The sequence below is a fragment of the Mus caroli genome, chromosome 12 (genome assembly GCF_900094665.2).
Source record: "Mus caroli chromosome 12, CAROLI_EIJ_v1.1, whole genome shotgun sequence".
In the NCBI taxonomy this organism is placed as follows: Eukaryota; Metazoa; Chordata; class Mammalia; order Rodentia; family Muridae; genus Mus; species Mus caroli.
In genome coordinates, this window is record NC_034581.1 from 77429900 (window position 1) to 77449342 (window position 19443).

A 19443-nucleotide genomic window follows, 5' to 3' on the forward strand; every position below is an offset into this window, starting at 1 on the left:
TTTGGTAGAGCCAGAGAAAAATTGGACCAGAAACTGAGTGCGAAAGGGGGTTAGAAATCCAGACAATGGTCCTGGGGCCTGGGGAGGATGGGTAGGAGAGCAGGGAAGGAGTTTCAATGTGAATGAATACTAATTAGTGACATGGATATTAATGATGACAGTAATTAACAGGGGAAAGGAAGGGCTGTCATTGTCCCAGGGTGAGCAATCAATCTTGGCAGGTGATAAATAATGGCTGAGCAAGCTCAGCGGAAAGATAATCCGCAGGCCCCGGGGAGAGTCGGAGTGATCCTGGAAGCCTCTCGGTTTCCAGGCAACCCACAGAAAAGAACTATTTTCTTTGAGGAAAAAAAAATTAAAAAAAAAAAAAGAACAGGTTAGTGTCTCTCCCCCACCCCCAATTTGGGATTACAGTTCTTAGCTGATGTCTGTTTTGTTCTGCATTTCCTAGAACAAATAACAGAACTTCTGCGATGTGGGGAAAATGAGCATGCGCACACACATACTCATAGCGGTACAAGTGAATGCCCTCTCAAAGGATGGGAACGGATTGAAGTGTTTTTACATCCAGTTTCGGCTCATGGATGTGGTCCGGAAGCATGGGTGGGAAGCTTCCTAGTCTTGCTTTGGAGGCTGACATGTGAGGAAATGGAATTGTCAATGAGGGCTGACCCCAGGCAAAGCCCATGAGGACAAGAGTAAGGCCCTGGCAGCGCCAAGGCACTGGCATAGAGCCACACAGAAATCAGACACCAAAGGTCCAGGCTGTCCCACCATCAGAGATCTCACTTCTAGTCAATGATCAAATGTCTGAAATTTTTGATTCTCAAAAAAAGACTGTCTCAGTAAATTCCTCTGTTGGATCTCATTCACCTGTCTGGGAAGCTAGCCAGGCAGCGATTAGCCTGCTAATCTAATCTACCCTCCCCTGCCTGCTTTCACACACACACACACACACACACACACTCACACACACACCAGGGTTTCAGACCTGCTCTCGACTCAGATCTGGAAATATTGTTCCTTTGAGCCCATTTTCTATCAAAGTATGATGACGCCATGTTTAGAGGTCTGTGTAAAATGAAATCTTCTGGTGACATGGTGGGTAGATCAGATATTTGGAATCTTGCAGATATTGGGTTCCTGCACGTCTGCGATGTACCTGGAGGCCTGGATCCTAAAATCCTGATTATGGAGGCAAACGAATGAAATGAGAACCAACACAGAGATATCAGTACCCAAAAGCTGGGTCAGGTGGGCTGGGTGTACTCTGATGGAGCTGCACTGACCACCCTGGCGACCCAGGCGACCCGGATCCTCTCTCTGTGTGTTTGTTACGTATCGCCCAGGGAGCAGTGATAGCTAGTCTTGGTAAGAGATCTCTGTAAGGGACTGTCTCCATCTGTAAACTCCTAAGAAAGGAAGATGCAGTGTTCTTTGTGATCACTGATCAATTGCTTGGACCTGGACCGCCCCCTCCCCACAAAGAAGGCTTTGCTGTGCTTCAGAGCCTCATCAGGACGAAGGCTTTCCCAGCTCCACAGAGTTGAGCTACTGGGGACCTAGGCACATCAACAATACACACTCACTCGGGGATTCCCCTGCTCCCTACACACTCCTGTGTGAGCTAAGCTGCTCTTGGATCGTGGGTTCTAGGTGCATCTTTTTAAAGGAAGATAGTAAAAGGGAGTTTGTTCAGGGACTGTGGCCCATGGCAAGGGGCTCCAGACCAAACCATGGGATGAATGCAGGTCTGCCACACTGGAACACTGATGACCGATCGGAGGACTGACCAAAATCTGACAGGATGGTCTCAGAGGAATGAGGTCTGGGTTCAGGTTCACTGTTCTGTCATCAGAAGACAAAACCAAGAGGAAGAATTTCTGTTCAAGCGTGACTTACCCTAGAGCACACTGCCAGGCAGGGAGTTCGTGAGTTCCTAAGAACTGGGCTTATTCCAAACACAGATAATGCCTCTCATGAGGGCCCCAAAGAGTCCTTCATTTTTATGGTGAGATCCATGACCCCATCCATATTGCGTGTCTGTTTCACTCAGTCTCCCAGAGAACTAAGGGAAGGGTCTGGGAGGTGTGCATGGCCCACACAGGAGTTTTCACAGGCCAGATCAGGACGTGGTATAGGTCATTCTACCCATGCATATGATTAGTACAGTAAGTTCATAGCCTTCTTCAGGGGTGGGGGCTGGATATGTAAGGTAGCTGGGGCCCGAAGCAAAAGGGAGATGCTGCGAGTGAAGACTCCGAAGTGTCTACTGCAGCCCCAGAGGCATGTTGGTTCAGAATGAACTCACAGCTGAAAAGAATGGGTTTTTCAAGAACCTTGAAGTCTCCTGAGCTGGTTAGCCCTTGTCGGTAGGCATGCTGCCAAGGAAGAAATGTTCTGGGAGCAGGCATACTCAGGTCTCGCTGGCCTGTCTTGGGGAAGCCACTGAAATCCGTGTCCTCAGTAAGTTTCTGACGGGTGCTCCCTAGAAATGCAGAGAAAACTGAGACCTCAGAAGTGAATTTGGAGTTTTCGTTTTAGTTTGGTTGGTTGGTTTGGTCAGTAGGTTTTGTTTTGTTGTGTTTTTTTTTCTTCCTTTCTTTTTCCTGTTTGTTTTTCTTCCCTTTTTGTAAAAGGATTGGAATATAGGGAGTGCAGCTCAATTGGTTGCCTAGAATGCATGAAGCCCTGTGTTTGAACCCCAGGACTGTAGAAACTAGGCATGGTGGTGCAGGACTGGGATCTCAGCATCCTCGTCTGTATAGAAAATTCAAGGCCAGCCTGGGATGCACCAAAGCCTTGTCCATTAAAGAAGGAAGGAAAGGAGGGGTAACAATGATTGCATCATAACCGTGGAAATGTTCCAGTGGATGGGAAAGGCTGGGTACCATGGGAAAGTGTCAATACTGTGCATCTCTTGGGCTATGTGCTGCTGGGCTTAGGATGGCTTAGGACTCTGGTGAAGACGTTACGTCTGCTACCAATGAGATCTTCAACTGCGATTGCTTTGTCCTTGCAGGTACTGACATTGTGCAGTGGCTTATGAAGAACCTTTCCATAGAGGACCCAGGTACTTGACCCTTGACCTTGCCCTTACCTGCCCTGGTGTTGGTACAGATGCCATAGCCAACTTCTCCAAGGGGCTCCTACAGTCTTAAAAAGAAGGCTTATCATTGTGGGGTCCAGGATGTGGGATCATTGTATTTGCAGATAGAAGTCGTTCATTTTCTCCACTGAATGTCTATCATCACGTTAAAAAAAAATCATCACCCTTTGAGGAAGTGAGCCACTATTTAGAATGCCAAAGAGCTCATCACAATAGCGTGGGAAATGAGATGAATTCTCTCGTTAGCCGTAGCAATTAAAGATAAGTTGTAGCCCTGTCACCGAGCAGCCTTCTAGAAGCAGCTCTTAAAATTAGATTGTCTGATCCACAATTAAGATGTTTAATTATTTGCTAAAACTCCTTCTGTTTTCCGCTCCTGCAAGGAGTGAGGAAGTGATTTTTTTTTTCAACTCTAATTGTGCATTTCAACCAGGCAAAGCCCACCAGAAAGAAAAGAAGAAAAAAAAAAAAAGGCAAAACTCTGATCAATGAGACGGTTCCCACAGCTGCCCTTCCATCAGAAAATATTCAGAAAAATGTCTAATTTACAGTCTAATTAGAAAATGGGGGAGATGCCTCCAGGAAAAAAAAGAAAGAAACTTCTAGGCAGCTAAAGTTGCTTTTCACCAGTGCGCTGCAAGTCTATGGCTTGCCTTCTGCATTCAGCATACATTCACTTGTCTGGTTTCACTGGTGTTATGAACACTCAAAGATCACACTTACAGTTATCTACTCTGGGGTTCCCATGAGTGCCAAGTGAACCCAGGGCCTGTTCTTATTGGACGAGCATTCTACCACTGAGCTACATAGACCCAGCCCTCTCCTCTGATGTTCTTAATGACCCTCCTCGGAGGACAAAGTTAACACAAGTGAAGTGAACCCCAATCTCCGTGCTTTCTGAGAATTTACAGCAAGTGCTCACACCAGATGTCAGGCCTCTGATTCTGATTCTCTGTTGAAATCGATATGCCACCCCGGCGTTGCGTTCTCACCTGACATTGTTAATCTACGGTTGAGTTGTTTAACAATGCAATTTCAAGTAATTCAATTAAATGAAGTTGATGGAAACAAGCGAGTGGTTGTCGGAAGTGACCCTGGCCCTTTTCATGCCCTGGATCAGTGGCCACTCTGGCAACTCACAAAAATTCTTAATTTGAGTGAATTTTTTAGCTCACAAGGAAAAGAAGCACAGGCACTATGCCGTTTAGTATCTAGACCCCTTGGTATCTCCTTCCCTTGGTGTTTCCATCAGACAGTCTGGCTTCTGGTTGCTCATCTGTGCAGTCAGCCTGGATAGGCATCTAGCTATTTGAGGACATTCATCTGAAGTCCCTGCTCCTTTTTACTGTCATGCTAACCTAAGGCCATTTCTCATAGTAGAATTTGCTAAGAGCACTTCCTTGCCCTTCTGAAGGAATTATTGTATTCGTTGTTATCATCATTATTAATATTCTGAGAACTCTAACTCAGCTAATTTAATAAGTGAGACTCTCCTGTGGCCCTGGTATGAGCAATGGCTGATGAGGGTCCAGACTGATGAAGGTCACGTCAACAAAGGTCTGCTCTTCTCTGACACCTTTGGGAGGACATCGAGATGTTGGGCCAGGTTTGGGCTTCTGAGAATTGGCCAGGAGGGAGATGCTAAAACAATTTTCCAGATGGTAATAAAAGAGGAAGGCACAAAGCACAACCTGGGAAGCTGGTGTACCCAATGCTGACCCCTCTGTCAAAGCAAAAGCATTAGCTCCATCATTAGTGGCCCAACATTACCTTCTTTCAGGATCTTCATCTGCTGTCTTGCATGGGGAAGGGAAAATGATGGAGTTTTCCCTGTTACTAGACCTGGCATTCTTTCCTTTGTTTGTGTTAGGGCTTTGGTTAGTTGGTTGGTTAGCTGGTTTGTTGGTTAACTGGTTAGCTGGTTGGTTGGTTGGTTGGCTGGTTAGCTGGTTGGTTGGTTAGTTGGTTAGCTGATTGGTTGGTTGGTTGGTTGGTTAGCTGGTTGGTTGGTTAGTTTTACCATGTAACCCAGGGTGGCCTTGACCTCTCATTTGACCTGCCTCAGCCTCCTAGGTATTGGAATTACAGACCTGTGACATCCCACCTGGCTCATGGTCCTTGAAACATGTATGGACTTCCCAGTATCCAGAATTTCATCCTTGAAGCCAACTAATGTTGGATTGAAAATGTTTGTTACAAAAATGTATCTATGCTCTACAATCAGAGACATTTTGTTATTCCCTAAACATATAACAGTGGTTTCCATGGCACTTAGACAGTGTTTAGACTGTGTTAGGGAATCAAGATAACCTAGAGGTGACTTGAAGTTTATAGGAAAGTAAGCAGATTGTTCAAACATGATACCATTTGATACCAAGACTTGAGCATCCAAATATTTTGACCTCCAATGGGGGGCGGGCCTGAAAGAAATTCTACATGAATACATAGGGACAGCAATAGAAAAATCTAAAAGCAAACTTGTCATCAGGAAGCAGGTGAAATAAAACATCATTTATTCTGAGTCCACCCATGATGGGTGCTGCTTTCAAGGGGACTCGTTGAGCACTGGGTTGTAGTTGAGGTTTATAGGTACAGGCAAGACAAATGACTTAAAATACACAGCTTATAAAACTGGTCACTGTTAGAGGCCCTCAGAACTCATCTAACTCCATGCCCATGACTTACCTTCTAACTAACAAAAAATACTTTGAGGTTTGGGGAGAGTCTTAGGTGTATATGAGTATTAAGGTCCCACCCTCCCCTCCTGTGTGGGCTCCTTTCCAAACAAACTAAAATCTTAACTGCTGATGGAAATGTGTTTATGGCTGGGGCTGAAATAAGGAAGCAGCAGGTCGACTTAGGCAGAAACACTTGTTTTTCCACCATGTTTGTCACCTGCGGCACTGCCCAGCCCACTCTCCTTCCTCTGATTTCCTGGGAAATCTGATTGCCCTGGTCCATCAGAGAAGGAAAGGCACTGTCCTCACCGAGGGAACTGTCATATCACAAGGACCTGGACCACAGGACTGTCTGCACCCCAGGTGCCATGGATGATAAAACAGGAGATCTCTGGCTATCATCCCTGCACCAGACACTGCTAAGCACTCATGAGAGATACCTCACTCCTTTGGGTCCTCCTTGGTCTCTAATGTGATGTGAGATCTGAGTGTTTTAGAAGGTTGTGGAGAAGGAGTGGTTAAACATCGTCAGATTCTCAGAGGAGGCCAGACGCACAACAGTCCTTCTCAAGTGTTAGCCTCCTCCCATGCCCACCATGAGCAGGGGGACTCATCATCTGGTGCCATCGCCTACAGCATGATGCTGTGACCCTTTAACGCAGTTCCTCCTGTGGTGGTGATCCCCCAACCATAAAATTATTTTCATTGCTACTTTGTAACTGTAGTTTTGCTACGGATATGAATAATAATTAAATATCTGGGTTTTTTTTCTGACGGTCTTAGGTGACCCTGTGAAAGGGTCATTTGACTCCCCAAAGGGGTCATGACCCACAGATTGAGAACGCTGCTCTAGAGGGGTAGATGTGATGTGACCTCTAGTCACCTTTGCTAAGCCAGCGCATGTTTGAGGAATGGTCTGGTTTCTCATCTTTTCTCTCCTTGCAGTTGAAGCAATACACCTGGGAAGCCTTATTGCCGCCCAGGGCTACATCTTCCCAATCTCAGACCATGTTCTCACCATGAAGGATGATGGCACCTTCTACCGTTTCCAGGTAGGCCTGCTGGAAGGACCCTTCGGCTCATCACTATGCTTCTTCAGATTAGAACCACTACAATAGCTTGGCATGATTAGGAGAGTGTGTGTCCCCCTGAAGCACTGGGAATTCTAAGAGATTCATTCACTTAGCCACTGGCTGAGCCACTTGAGCAGTTGAAAGGCCCTCGCTGACAGCCTACAGTATTTGGGGACACTTGTCTAAGCCCCTTGGGGATGTGATCATAGAATCTCTTACATATCTTATAAATACCAGAAATTCATTTTTCACTGCTTTGGGGGATGGGAAGTCCAAGTTCAAGGTTCCAGCATGGTCAGTGTCTGCTGGGGGAGTACTCTGTATTTCATAGATAGCACTTGCCAGCTGGTGGAAGGAATGAAGGATCTCTCTCAAGCCTTTTTAAAAATAAGGACACTATTTTCACTTATGAGGCCTCCTTCTATATGTCCCTATCTCTCTCTTATGCCTGAATGTATGCATAAACCATGTGCATGCGTAGGGCCCAGAAGAGGGTTTCAGGTGGCCTATAACTAAAGTTACAGATGGGTATGAGGCACCATGTGGGCACTGGGAATTGAATCCGGGTCCTTTGCAAGAATAGCAAGTGTTCTTAATCCCTGAGCCATATCTCCAATCCCAAGACCACCTCATGTCTTCTGAACAACTGGAGGACTAGCGTTTGGATGACCAACAGATATCATGCCTTATTTCTTCTGGGAGAAAAGCTGCTACTGAAGTGGACACCACCCATCTTACAAAGGAGAGCTGGGGCACTCAGAGAATGGCCTTGGCTTTGGGTGGCCTGAGAGGCTGAGCTTGAGGGAGCCTGAGAGAACAGTCCTTGACTTGTATCACCCCAAGTGAGCTCTTGCCTGCTCTGGGACCCTCCTCACACACTGCTAGCTCTTCTCCTCCACTCTGCCTCAGAAGGAGTAGAGACAGAGAGTCGGGGGCTATGTCAAAGTCTAGGGCAAAGGCCTTGGGAAACAGTTCTTCAGAGACACGAAAGGAGAAATGGCAGGACACGAAGTGTCTGCCCACAACTTAAATTTCTCAGTTTTACAAATTCTGACCCTGATTCTGACGCCATGTGTTCTTTCTCAGGCGCCTTACTTCTGGCCTTCAAACTGCTGGGAACCTGAAAACACGGACTATGGTGAGAACTGATCATGTGACCCATACTTCCTGTTACCCACAGGAGTTTCCAAGACAAATGCTTGGCATCTGGCCACCACGGTGCTGGGGGAAACGGGTCTTGACTCTGACATATATATCCAATTCCCTGTTCCACATAATGAATGAAAGCATAGCACACTGAGAGGCATGGTTATCATAAGAGAAGGGGCAAAGGGAACAAGTTTTATCACCAGTGCTTGTGCAGTGGAGCTAGAAGAGACAGGACCCCATGGCAATGCTATGTGAAACCGGGGAAGGGGCTATTGTTTGTTTTAGGAGCAAAGCCCCAGGAAGGGCTGCCTTCCCCTGGCCTTTTCCGTTTTCACATACTTATAAAAACTTACTTTAACTCATTGGGTGATTTTGATAGTTGAAAGTTAAGGGCGGAGATGGGGAGGAGAGAAAGAGAGGGGTGGGCAGCTGTCACTTTGGACTAGAGAAATAGTTGTAGAGTGAATATCTTGTTCATTGTATGGATGTGTCACCTGTCAATTAAAAAGCCTATGGCCTATGGCTCAGGCAGGAAATAGAGTAGGACATTTGCAGGGAGAGAAAATTCTGGGACAGAGAAGGGGGGGGTCACCGAAAAGAGGTGACAAGACAGACACATGGTACCTGAGCATTAGGTAACCAGCCACATGGCAGAATATAGGTTAAAATAATTGGGTTGTTTTAAGTTATGATCTAGTCAGAATAGAACCTAGCTATATGGCCAAGGTTCAAGTCTGAGTCTTAATTCTGGGAGTATGGGGCTGGGAAGCAGAACCAGGTTCAACTACAACAAATAGTGAAATTGAGTTATCTTTATCCAGCAGAGCTCAGTGAGATCTATGTCACACTCTTAGTGGAGACTATTGAATATCTCCATACAGTTCTCTGAAGAAATTATATTGTTTCCAACTTGAAGTAATGAACTCAAGACCCAGAAAGTCCATATTCTCACAGGGTCACATTTGACTGAATTCCCAGTTGATAGTGAGACCCACGAGGGAAGGAGTTGATCAGTAAATATTTACTTGTGGTATCATTTGGGGTTTTGTTAGCACTTAAGATCTTCTTGCTTGTTTAGTTTGGATTTAAGTGGGTTCTCTTACGGCACTAGGATGGAGCCCACAGCCTCATGTGTGCTAATCTACACTTCAGTCTGGTCCTCGTTCCTTTTTTTACAAGTTGCCATACAGTATTTCAAGTTATTTATTTTTGTCTATGTGTATGTGGTGTTTATCTGTGTATGTGTACCGCATGTGTGCAGTACACATGGTGGCCAGAAGAGGGCATCAGATCCTCTGAAGCCAGAGTTACAGGCTGTGATGAGCCACTGGATATGGGTGCTGGGAACCCATTTGTGATCCTCAGGAAGAACAACAACAACAACAACAACAAAAACAACAACAACAAAAAAAACCTCTTCACTGTTGAGCTATCTCTCCAGTTCATGGTTCTGGTTCTTCATTGAAGGTGATCAGTAGGTCACCCTGGAAACAGTAGAATTTGAACTCAGATCTGAGTGAGTCCATCCCCTTTCCTTTCCTGCTCCTGTGCATGACCTGCCTAGAGACCCCAGCAACAGCATCCACCCACTTTATTGACATCCTTACAGCCACTGGTACAGTCTAGTCTGTGGCTCTCCTGAAGGCCAAGGCACTCAGTAACCCCCAAGAGCTTCTTCCCTGAAGCTTTGCAGAGTGACAGGACAGCAGCTGTGGCTGTAGGAACTGGCTGGTGGGGGATTGTCTGGGAGACCTGCAGGATGCATCACCATTCTGAGGCACGGGTCTGTGGAATGTAAACAGGCCACTGAGAACAGTCTGGATATGTAAAACAGATGAGGCTTCGGTTAATGAGGTGATAAGTCAAGAGGGCGTGTGAGTGTGTGTGTGTGTGTGTGTGTGTGTATGTGTGTGAAGGACAGGGTGTTACCTGGCTACCCATCTGTCCTGGGACAACACTGTGGCCCTCCCAGAGTCTGTCCTCTATATAGTGGTTGATCAGGTCCAGGAAGGCTTCCAGCTCAGAGTAGGAGCCATGTTTGGCCATAAGAACCAATGCTTCAAGACTGCTCAGGGTGGCCCTGTCTCTTCATTTGAATAATTATAGCTTGGTTTACCCAGCATGAGCCCCTCAAGCCCGGACCAGGAGGTGGAGTCAGAACAGACACGTGGATCAAAATAAGAATAAAATATAACCAACCATCTTACCTGTTAAGTACGGAAGGACAGATTTTTTTCTCTCCCTTTCAGAATTTTCTCTACAGATTTCTATTTCAGAACATTGGTGGGCAGCGTCAGCAGATTTGGAAAAAGCAGATTATTTCAGGATCCCCTTAACATAAAATGAGTCTGTGCCTCGGTCTACTGCAAAGTGTCAAGCGGGAAAATCAGGGTATGGGGTATAAAAAGAAAGAAGCCCTGAGACAGTTTAGTCAGAAAAGGCAGCTTTCCATGAGAGAATCAGGTAAAGAGGACCCCCCAGAATCAACTGGTCCTTTGTGATCTCTGTGCCTTAGAACCTCATATTAAAGTTACAACTCGATCATTGTTCGGTTCCTGGTTCTGCTTGTTGAGACTGAGTGACACAGGTAACGTTTGCTATGTGACAGGGTAAGGTGTGTGGAGGCTGATACTGGTACTGCTACAGTAATGCCAAATTCTTACTACTTGATGGTCCTCTCCCCAGAAGGAGGCAAGGCTGAAACTAAGAATTCAGGGAAAGAATGAATTAGATTGATCAAGGACTGGAAACTTTTATTCATTCAACAAATGTTAGCTAAGGATGTCACATTAGCTAATGTTAGCATTAGTTAGCATCTACGTCACAGATCTGACCAAGTCACAGTCTTGCTGGCCCAACAGGAACAGTGGCATGATGGGACAAGAAAGGTGAGGAAGATGAATGAAGTGGAATCGGTAGAGAGGGGCGTTGTGTTTGCTCCTATTTTCACTGCTGTGGCAAAATGCCTTAGCCAGAGAGACTTAAGCATTTGTTTGGCTTTCCTCATAGAAAGGCATGGCTGCAGGGGGCATGGGGGGAGGGGGAGGGGGAGGCAGCTGGTCACACTGTATCTCCTTTTGATTAGAACAGGACCCTAGTACATGCATCCACATGTAGAATGAGTCTCTCCTACCCAGAAACGCTCTCACAGATGAGCCCAAAAGTTCATCTCCTAGGTGTCAAGTTGAGAATCCAGATGCCAGGCAAGTTATACAATAGAAGTTCTAATGGTTAAATAAATAAGCCCTCTAGGACGCCCAGCAACGAGGAATGACTTGCGCAAGTTATTTGCAAAATAGAGATTCTAACCAAACTTACCGGGTAGACTTATCATGAGGACTGTGTGGAGTCCACATTTGAAAGGTCCCTGAGGGAGAGCCAGGCATTTGGTAAGCTCAGCATAAGCAGGTGCCATTGTCCTGGTGACTCAGCATGAATGGGTCAGGTTTTAGGGACATTGAAATGGATCCTTGACAGCAAGTGCCTTCATCCACCAAGTCACCTCACTGACCCAGTCCCTGTGTCTTAATAGTATGTGAATCTGTTTCCTATTTCGTATGTTAAACAGGAGGCGTTCTTGTTATGGTGACACAGTAGAGTGACCACATCCAAGTGAAGCCAGGATGAGGTTTGGAGGGAGAGATAACTGTTTTTACTAAAAACATCAAATAGGACAAGCCAACCACAGGGCTTCACATTCCCCAGAGGTCCTCTTGCAGGACTGGCCCTCACCACTAGAGGTCACTGGAGCCAGAACTCTAGAGAAGGTGACCCAAGAGTACAGATAAGCTCCTAAACACCAGTAGTGCCTCATCCCTGTGACAGGTCCCCAGTGTGGCATCAGCCACAGGGAAGCAGGCTGGAAGTCCAGACTGTGGGCTCCTGGTTAACAGCCGCAGCTTGAGTTTTGTATTCCTTGCTCAGCACCCCTGGATCTGCCCAGTCATTCTGAACCAGGTTGATCCTACCTTCATAAAACTCTTAGTCAAAATCCGTGTTGCTCCTTCCTGATCCATATATTTTGTGGGGAGTGAGAGTTGTATATGTGTGTGGGAGTGGATGCAGAGGGGACACCTACTTGTATGCATGTGGAAGCCACAAGAAAACATCAGGTGATCCACCCTATCACTGGCTACCATATTCTTTGATCCAGGGTCACCCACTAATCCTGGAGCTGGACTTGTGAGCAGTGAGCTCAGTCAGCCTCCTGGCTCTGCTCCTGACATCACTGGAGTTATGAGAATACTCAGCCACGCACACCCACATATATTCATTTATAACTTTTTACATGAATTCTGGGGATTCGAACTGAGGTCGTCAAGCTTGGATACCAAGCATCCTTACCCACTGAGGTAAACTGTCCCCCCACCCCCCATCTCTGAGTTTCACATTTGACCAGTAGCAAATGCTTTGTCAAAGTCACTGCCGCCTCCATTGGCTCACCAGGGATGGAGATGAGGCAGGTGGCATGCCAAGCCTCCTTCTTGATTGCCCCAAATCCCACAGGCTGTCTGTGATCCAAGAAGCCGAGCCGGGTATTTTGTGCTCAGAGGACAGTTCTTTACCTAGCACAATGCAGAGTTCTGCTTGCTCAGTTCAGTGCAAGAGCTAATGAACTCAGAAGACATGGCATGCACACACTTCAGCCCTCTAGATCAGCTGTTCATTTTTAAAAGATATATTTATTTGTTTGTTTGTTTGTTTGTTTGTTTGTTTGTTTTTATGTATGTGAGTAGATTGTAGCTTTCTTCAGACACACCAGAAGAAGGCATCAGATCCCATTACAGACAGTTGTGAGCCACCATGTGGTTGCTGGGAATTGAACTCAGGACCTGTGGAAGAGTAGTCAGTGTTCTTAACCACTGAGCCATCTCTCTAGCCCTAGATCAGCTGTTCTTAACCTGTGGGCCAAGACCCCTTTGGGAGTCTTTTCACAGGGGTCCTGAGACCATCAAAAACACAGATATTTACATTATGGTTCACAGATGGTAGCAAAATTACAGTTATGATGTAGCAATGAATATTTTATGGCTGGGGTCACCATAATGTGAGGGACTGAATTGAAGGGTCGCAGAACTAGGAAGGTTGAGAACCACTGCTCTAGATGAATATAAGTTATACAAAGGAACATACATGTGGCGGCCTATGAAGTAAGATTAAGGGCGGTAGATCCCAAGGACTTGGTTTTCTTTCTTAAACAAACCATCCAGTTTGAAAGCTGTTAAACTGCATTAAGAATTTTTGAAACCACATGAATATCGGCCCCTCCTACATTTTTATTGCTTTTTTTCAGATGCCTCATCTGTAACAAATTCACCAGCAATTACCTCACTCAACACTCTAGATTCATTAGCTCGTGCCAAGCCATTTAGCAATGTCTTCAGAGGCACAACCACTCTTTCTTTTTAGCAGTAATTTCATTGATACAGATAGTCCTCGATGTATGATAAGGTTGTATCTTGGTATTCCCAGTGTATCCTGAAAATATCCCAAGTCAAAATACACACCCAGCTACCAGACTCACTCACTCAGCAACTCGGCACGCTCCACGGTGTTAATTCTTTCCCCTTGTGAGCTTGTGAGCACCGTGGCCCAGCCTCCCAAAAGAGTGACACATCCCACATCACGTAGCCTAGGAAGGGATCAAAATCTGTCATCCATAACTGTGGCTTCTGATAGATCCAGTCAGCTTTCCCATGGATGTTAAATAGAAAAATTGTTAAGTCAAAATAAAGGTCTGGGGTGTGTGTGTGTGTGTGTGTGTGTGTGTGTGTGTGTGTATCTATGTATGTCTGTGTGTCTCTGTGTGTGCCTTTGTCTGTGTGTGTCTTTGTGTGTGTATGAGTGTGTTGTTGTTGTTGTTGTTGAGCAAATTTGGAAACAACCACAGCTGGCCCTGCTCAGCACAGTTTGTAGAATACATAGTTGTGGGTATACTGGAAAGATTACCAGCCACAAAATTCCCAGAAGCATAAGAAAAAACAAAAAACAGAAAAAAAGCAAGCAAGCAAACAAACAAACAAACAAACAAAACCAGTCAGTTGTTTCAACCAGCAAGGCAAGGTATCTTGTAGAGAGCATAAGAACGGTGTCAGGCTCCAGGGCAGGCCCAGTCTGTCTGTGGTCTGTCCTCATGGTCGCTCGCAACAGTCATCCCCTGCTTTCCTTGGGTCCTTCCCTTGACACTAAAAAAGGAAGACAACCCTGGAGAGGCAGAGACAGAGAGGAAACCGTGAAGACCATGTCTGAGAAAGAAGGGTCTCGTAATGTGGGGTCGAAAACCCTTCCTTAGCCTGGATGGACAGGCCTAAGTTGTCTTTTGTTTTTGTTTTTTTGTTTTTTTTTTCTCCTCTTTCCCTGGCAGAACATACTTGAGGACCAGGGGCAGGGCTGCCACTGAGTATGACAGCCTGCATCCCTAAAGAGCCTTCAGCCTAGAGCAGGGAACACTCCTGTTAACAGGAAGGCAGTGAGACTGGATTGTGTAGTCGAGGGTACATGGCTGCTTTCTGAAGCAGTGGGCTAGCTTTTCAGACATCAGTGGGGCTGTGCTGAGAAGATGTTATAGTGTCAAATGCTTGATGTGCAGTCTGAGGGCTTCTGTTCAAGGCCCTTACCACCTGAAAAGCATGCACCTGTAAACTGGTGCTGGGGATGTAGAGACAGAAGCACACGCCAGTGATGGTACCACCGGCAAGCCCCCTGCCCCACTGAGAGGCCATGTTTCAAAACACAAGTCAGATACCAACTGAGAAAAGACACCAAAGGTTGACCCTGGCCTCTACATGTGGAGCTAAAATGGTGGCCTGGTAAAGCTTTTGAGAGAAAGGAGAGGAGGTTGACAAGACAAGGTGGGATTAGAAAGGGCAGAATTTGCAACCCTATGAACAGGATGCAGTGCAGGCCATGGCCATGCATGTAAAAGGTCACTCTAGGTAGAGGGTGCTCCATGCATCGTGAAGGGAAGAAGGGACGTCCACTTTAAAAAGCTGTTGCTCTTGGACAGCTGGGCATTAGCATGGTCTAGGTGGGTATCTTAGTTAGGGTTGCTATTGCTGGGATGAAACAGCTTGCCCGAAAGCAACCGGGGAAGGAAAGGTTTATATTTCCAACATCACTGTTCATCACCAAAGGAGGTCAGAGTGAGAACTCAAACTGGGCAAGAATCTGGAGGCAGGAGCTGATGCAGAGGCCACACACAAGGAGTGCTACTTACTGGCTTGCTCGGCCTGCTTTCTTATAGCACCCAGGACCACCAACCTAGGGGTGACACCACCCACCATGGGCTAGGCCCTTCCCCTGAATCACTAAGAAAATGCCCCACCAGCTTGCATACAGCCTGATTTCATGGAGGCATTTTCTTAACTGAGGCTCTCTATTCTCCTTCGGTCTGTGTCAAGTTGACATAAAACTACGGTGACTGGCAGGGCAGGCTCATGCTGACTTCATTCCAGTGCACTGTTGGGCTGATGTGGCTATTGCTTCTCTCCTTCCTCAGCCATCTATCTCTGTAAGAGGACGATGCAGAACAAAGCAAGGCTGGAACTGGCTGACTACGAAGCAGTGAGTACGGGGTCTCCCAGGCCTGGTGGAAGGGGCAGCATCCCCGAAGTTTTGTAGATGCCTGCATTCTTCCTTTTCTCCCCTCTGCGTTTCCTTCCAGACAGTCGGAAGGATGTCGCTTCTGTTTCTTCTTTGTCACCAGCTTCTCTTGAATGGCAGTCAAATTGCATCTTTATAGAAATAACTCTCAAACTTCAACAGCTAAAAATAAACAGCTCAAGCGGGTCCTGGTGGCACACACCTGGAGTCCTAGCACTTAGAGGAGACTAGGAGACGGGGGTATTGTGGGTTTGGGGGCAACCTGGGCTGTGCCCACCTGGGCTACACCAGCCTGGGCTATGTGACAAGACCCTGTCTCATATGTACATCAAAACAAATAGACAGACATACAGACAACTGAATATAAAAACAGGCACAGGACTTGTGCAGATACCTCACCAAAGAGGACAAAGGGTGGCAAACACATTGGAAGATACTCAACACCATTCATCATGGAGAAGCAGGCTGAAGCCAGGGTGAGGTGCCATTACATGGTTTAGAATGCCTAAGATGAAAGATTTAAGTGACACCAAGTGACAGTGAGCATGTGGTACACGTTCTTCTGTGTTCCTGGGAGAACGGGGAAAATTTGTATGTTTTGGCAGTTTCTTTTAAAGCTGAATATATAGTTATCACACATAATCAAGTAGAGATAAATTTCACATATAAAAAAAAAACCAAAACATATTACTGTCCACATTAGCTTTGTACGTGGTGCCCCAAGGCTGAAAGCAACTCAAGAACATCTTAATAGACAAATGACTAAACTACCTATGTACATCCATACATAGTTATTTTGCAGTAAAAGGACTGGTTCCTGTTACACACAACGACTTGGTAGGTATTGAAGGCAACATGCAAAATGGCAGAATCCAATCTTAAGCCATCCACTCCACTGTCTGATACTCTCGCAAAGACAGCACATATATCACGAGGGGAAACAGATGGGTAACCACATCTGAGCACAAAGAGCTATCCCAAGGGACATGGGAGGTGACTCTGCTATACAACTAAATACATATGCTGGGAATTCCCAGTGTTTTTTCTGGAAGGCCAATTGTCAGATTTTCTGTACAATAAGTTTAAGATCAAGATTTTAAATTTCACCTTTATATCTCTCTCCTGAGCTTGGTAGTAGAGACAGAATCCAAGAACAAAATTCGATCCAGGAGATAAGTCAAGGCACCCGTTGCAAGAGAGATCTCCTTTCTCTGTCCACTCACCTTCACCTATCTTTGTCCATAAGATGTACGTCCTTGCAAGAATTAGACGTCGCGCTTCCCCACTTGGGTCTAGGTCCACTTGGAAGAGTTTGAAAATGAAAAAACTGAGAACATGAAAACTCATGGGTCATTGTGAATATATGCTTAGCTTCTGGTTGCAGACTCTCTCTGCCATACCACATTTCACGGGTATCACAGAGACCCAGGGAAATCCATTATGTTCAGGTACTTTCCTTCCCGTCTCCCAGGATGCACTATGTGTGGTACAGGTGTTGCTGAACTGAACTGATCAAAAGGCAACAGCTAGGGGAGGAGAAGGACTGTTAAAGGTGGTGGAGACACTCAAGAATCAACAGCATCTTCAGAGCCACTTTCCCAAAGCCCCTCTCTGCCCCAGTCTTCCAAAAGAAACACGACAAGGCTCCGCTCCACCAGGCTCTGCCTCCTCTGAGTCCCAGTGCCCAAATCCAACAAGGCAACTAAACCAAATATATATATATATATATATATATATATATATATATATATATATTTCTAGTCACAGACTGTAACATCTAGGGAATCACTTTATGTTATAGTAGACCAGATTGCAATTTTAATAGCTGCCTAGTATTCTACAGCACAGCAGAGTCTCACAGTCCACCATCTTTGCAAGTGATTGACATTTCAATATCACCAACCGGACTTCCTACAAAGAGCACAGACATCAAAGCTCTTCTAAACGTACTTGCACCCCAAGCCTTGGTGATAGGTGGGAATTTGTGTGCTCCTTGAGTGAAGCTCCTTTTATAGTAATAATCCACTAATGAGGGTAATCAATTAGTGTTGGCATGAGATCTATGGAAATACATACCATAATACAGGCCCCAGTCTTCCATTAATCAGAATTAGAGGGATCATTAGAGGACCTGTCAAATGCTTGTTTCACTTTCCTAAAGGCTCCAGTAGGGAAGTATGTAGGCTGAGAGAAGAACCTCTCCTCTTCCCTCTAAAGATGATCCTGGATGAAGGATCTTTCTCCCTGTCTTCCTTCCTTCCTTTTCCTCCCTCCCTCCCTCTCTCTCTTTCTTTCTTTCCTCTTTTTTTTTCATTTCTGATTTTTTTCCTTCCATGAACATCACAAACTGTCACCCTCTTTGATCCACTTCTAAATCCCTGACCTTAAAAAGTGCTCCTGCAAAGCATTCTGGGTCTCCTTCCCTGCAGCCTGCCCTTCCCCAGCAGAAGGGTTACCCTGAAGAGTTCCATCCTGGGTTTTGCTGTAGGATGACTATGACATTCTTGCCCTAACAGCCACCAGGCAAAATTCCCAGTAGCCTTTGTACCAGGTACTATGAGAGTCGTGTTCTGGAAATAAATACCCAGAAAGAGATTAATCTGGCGAACCAGAGACTTCAGACTCAATGCACTTATAAATGAACATTAAGAGTTAAACAATTCATCAGAGCCTGGTGCAAAGTCAAATTGGGTTCGTGCCCAGTAGCTTCAGTATGGGACCCTGCTATTTTGATGGAAGTAAACAATAACAACAACAAAAAGATGGTTGTCCTGTAATAAGTATAAGGGTCAATATATTAGCTTATGATGATTAATACCATCTTATTGATTTTTATTTCTCACCAGGAAAACTTAGCAAGACTCCAGAGGGCCTTTGCAAGGAAGTGGGAATTCATCTTTATGCAAGCAGAAGCACAAGTGAAGTAGGTGAACACTGCAGAGGCCTCTGGGAGAGAAAACTCTCTAGGTGTCTGGAGATGCTGTGAGGGTGTGGGGGCCCAAAGTGAAGTTTCCAGCTAATTTAATCTCTCCCATTCCCTGGGAGAAGCTAAATGAGTAGGAAGATCTTGATGAACAGGTTTCATGTCTGGAACCAAGGTCTTGCTGGGACAATTTCATCACACAAGGAGGATCCTTCCAATTGCAGAGCTAAAAGATGTACCCATTTGCCCAGGAGATTTCCATAAGACTTCCAGGATAAGAGCCTGGAAAATGCCAGGCCAGGTTCATTAGAGATCTTGATTTCATAGGTTGGCATGTTGAAACTTAATCGCTCTTTTCAACTCTGTAGCAGAAGCAACTTAGGGGAAGAAAGGTTCATTTGGGCAAATGGTTTGTGGAGGCTTCAATGTATCATGGAAGAGGGTGTGTATGTGATGCTACTTGTATCACAGAGTATCAGGAAGCCAAGATTGCTAGACCGGAATTAGGCCTGGGCTATCCCTCCAAGAGCCTGCTCCCAGTGACACTCTACCACTACCCAGACCCCACCTCTTAAGGACTTCACATTCTCCCCCAAACAGTTCCAATAGCTGGGACCAGGTGCCCAAACTCAGAAGAACAGATAGGTTAATTCTCACCGTCTTCCATATAGGAGCAAAGCTTAAAACTAATGGAAAAATATGCATAGAGTTTAGGCTTCTGGGTTCACTTGCTGAAGCCACGTTGTGAAGCATGAGGAGCTAAGTATTTCGTGCACAGAGGTGGGTGTCTATGGGATCCCTCTGCCAGGACAGAGCTGAATCCTGTAAGCTTACCTCAGAGAACAGATATTCTAAGCTCAGGCTAACCTAGAAGGACCAGTGTGAGCTTCCAATCTACCAAAAAGTTAG

At 45.7% G+C, this 19443-nt stretch overlaps 1 protein-coding gene across 8 annotated transcripts in view; it reads left to right on the forward strand.

Moving 5' to 3' along the window:
* Rgs6 (regulator of G protein signaling 6) overlaps positions 1–19443 on the forward strand; it is a 516963-nt gene that overhangs the window by 405817 nt on the left and 91703 nt on the right. For all 8 annotated transcript variants that reach the window (XM_029484451.1, XM_029484450.1, XM_021178714.2 and 5 more), the window contains exons 4-8: positions 3023–3073; positions 6733–6839; positions 7947–7998; positions 15508–15572; positions 18458–18534. In XM_029484451.1, the coding sequence (XP_029340311.1) occupies positions 3023–3073; positions 6733–6839; positions 7947–7998; positions 15508–15572; positions 18458–18534 (352 nt within the window). The remainder of the gene's footprint in view (positions 1–3022; positions 3074–6732; positions 6840–7946; positions 7999–15507; positions 15573–18457; positions 18535–19443) is intronic.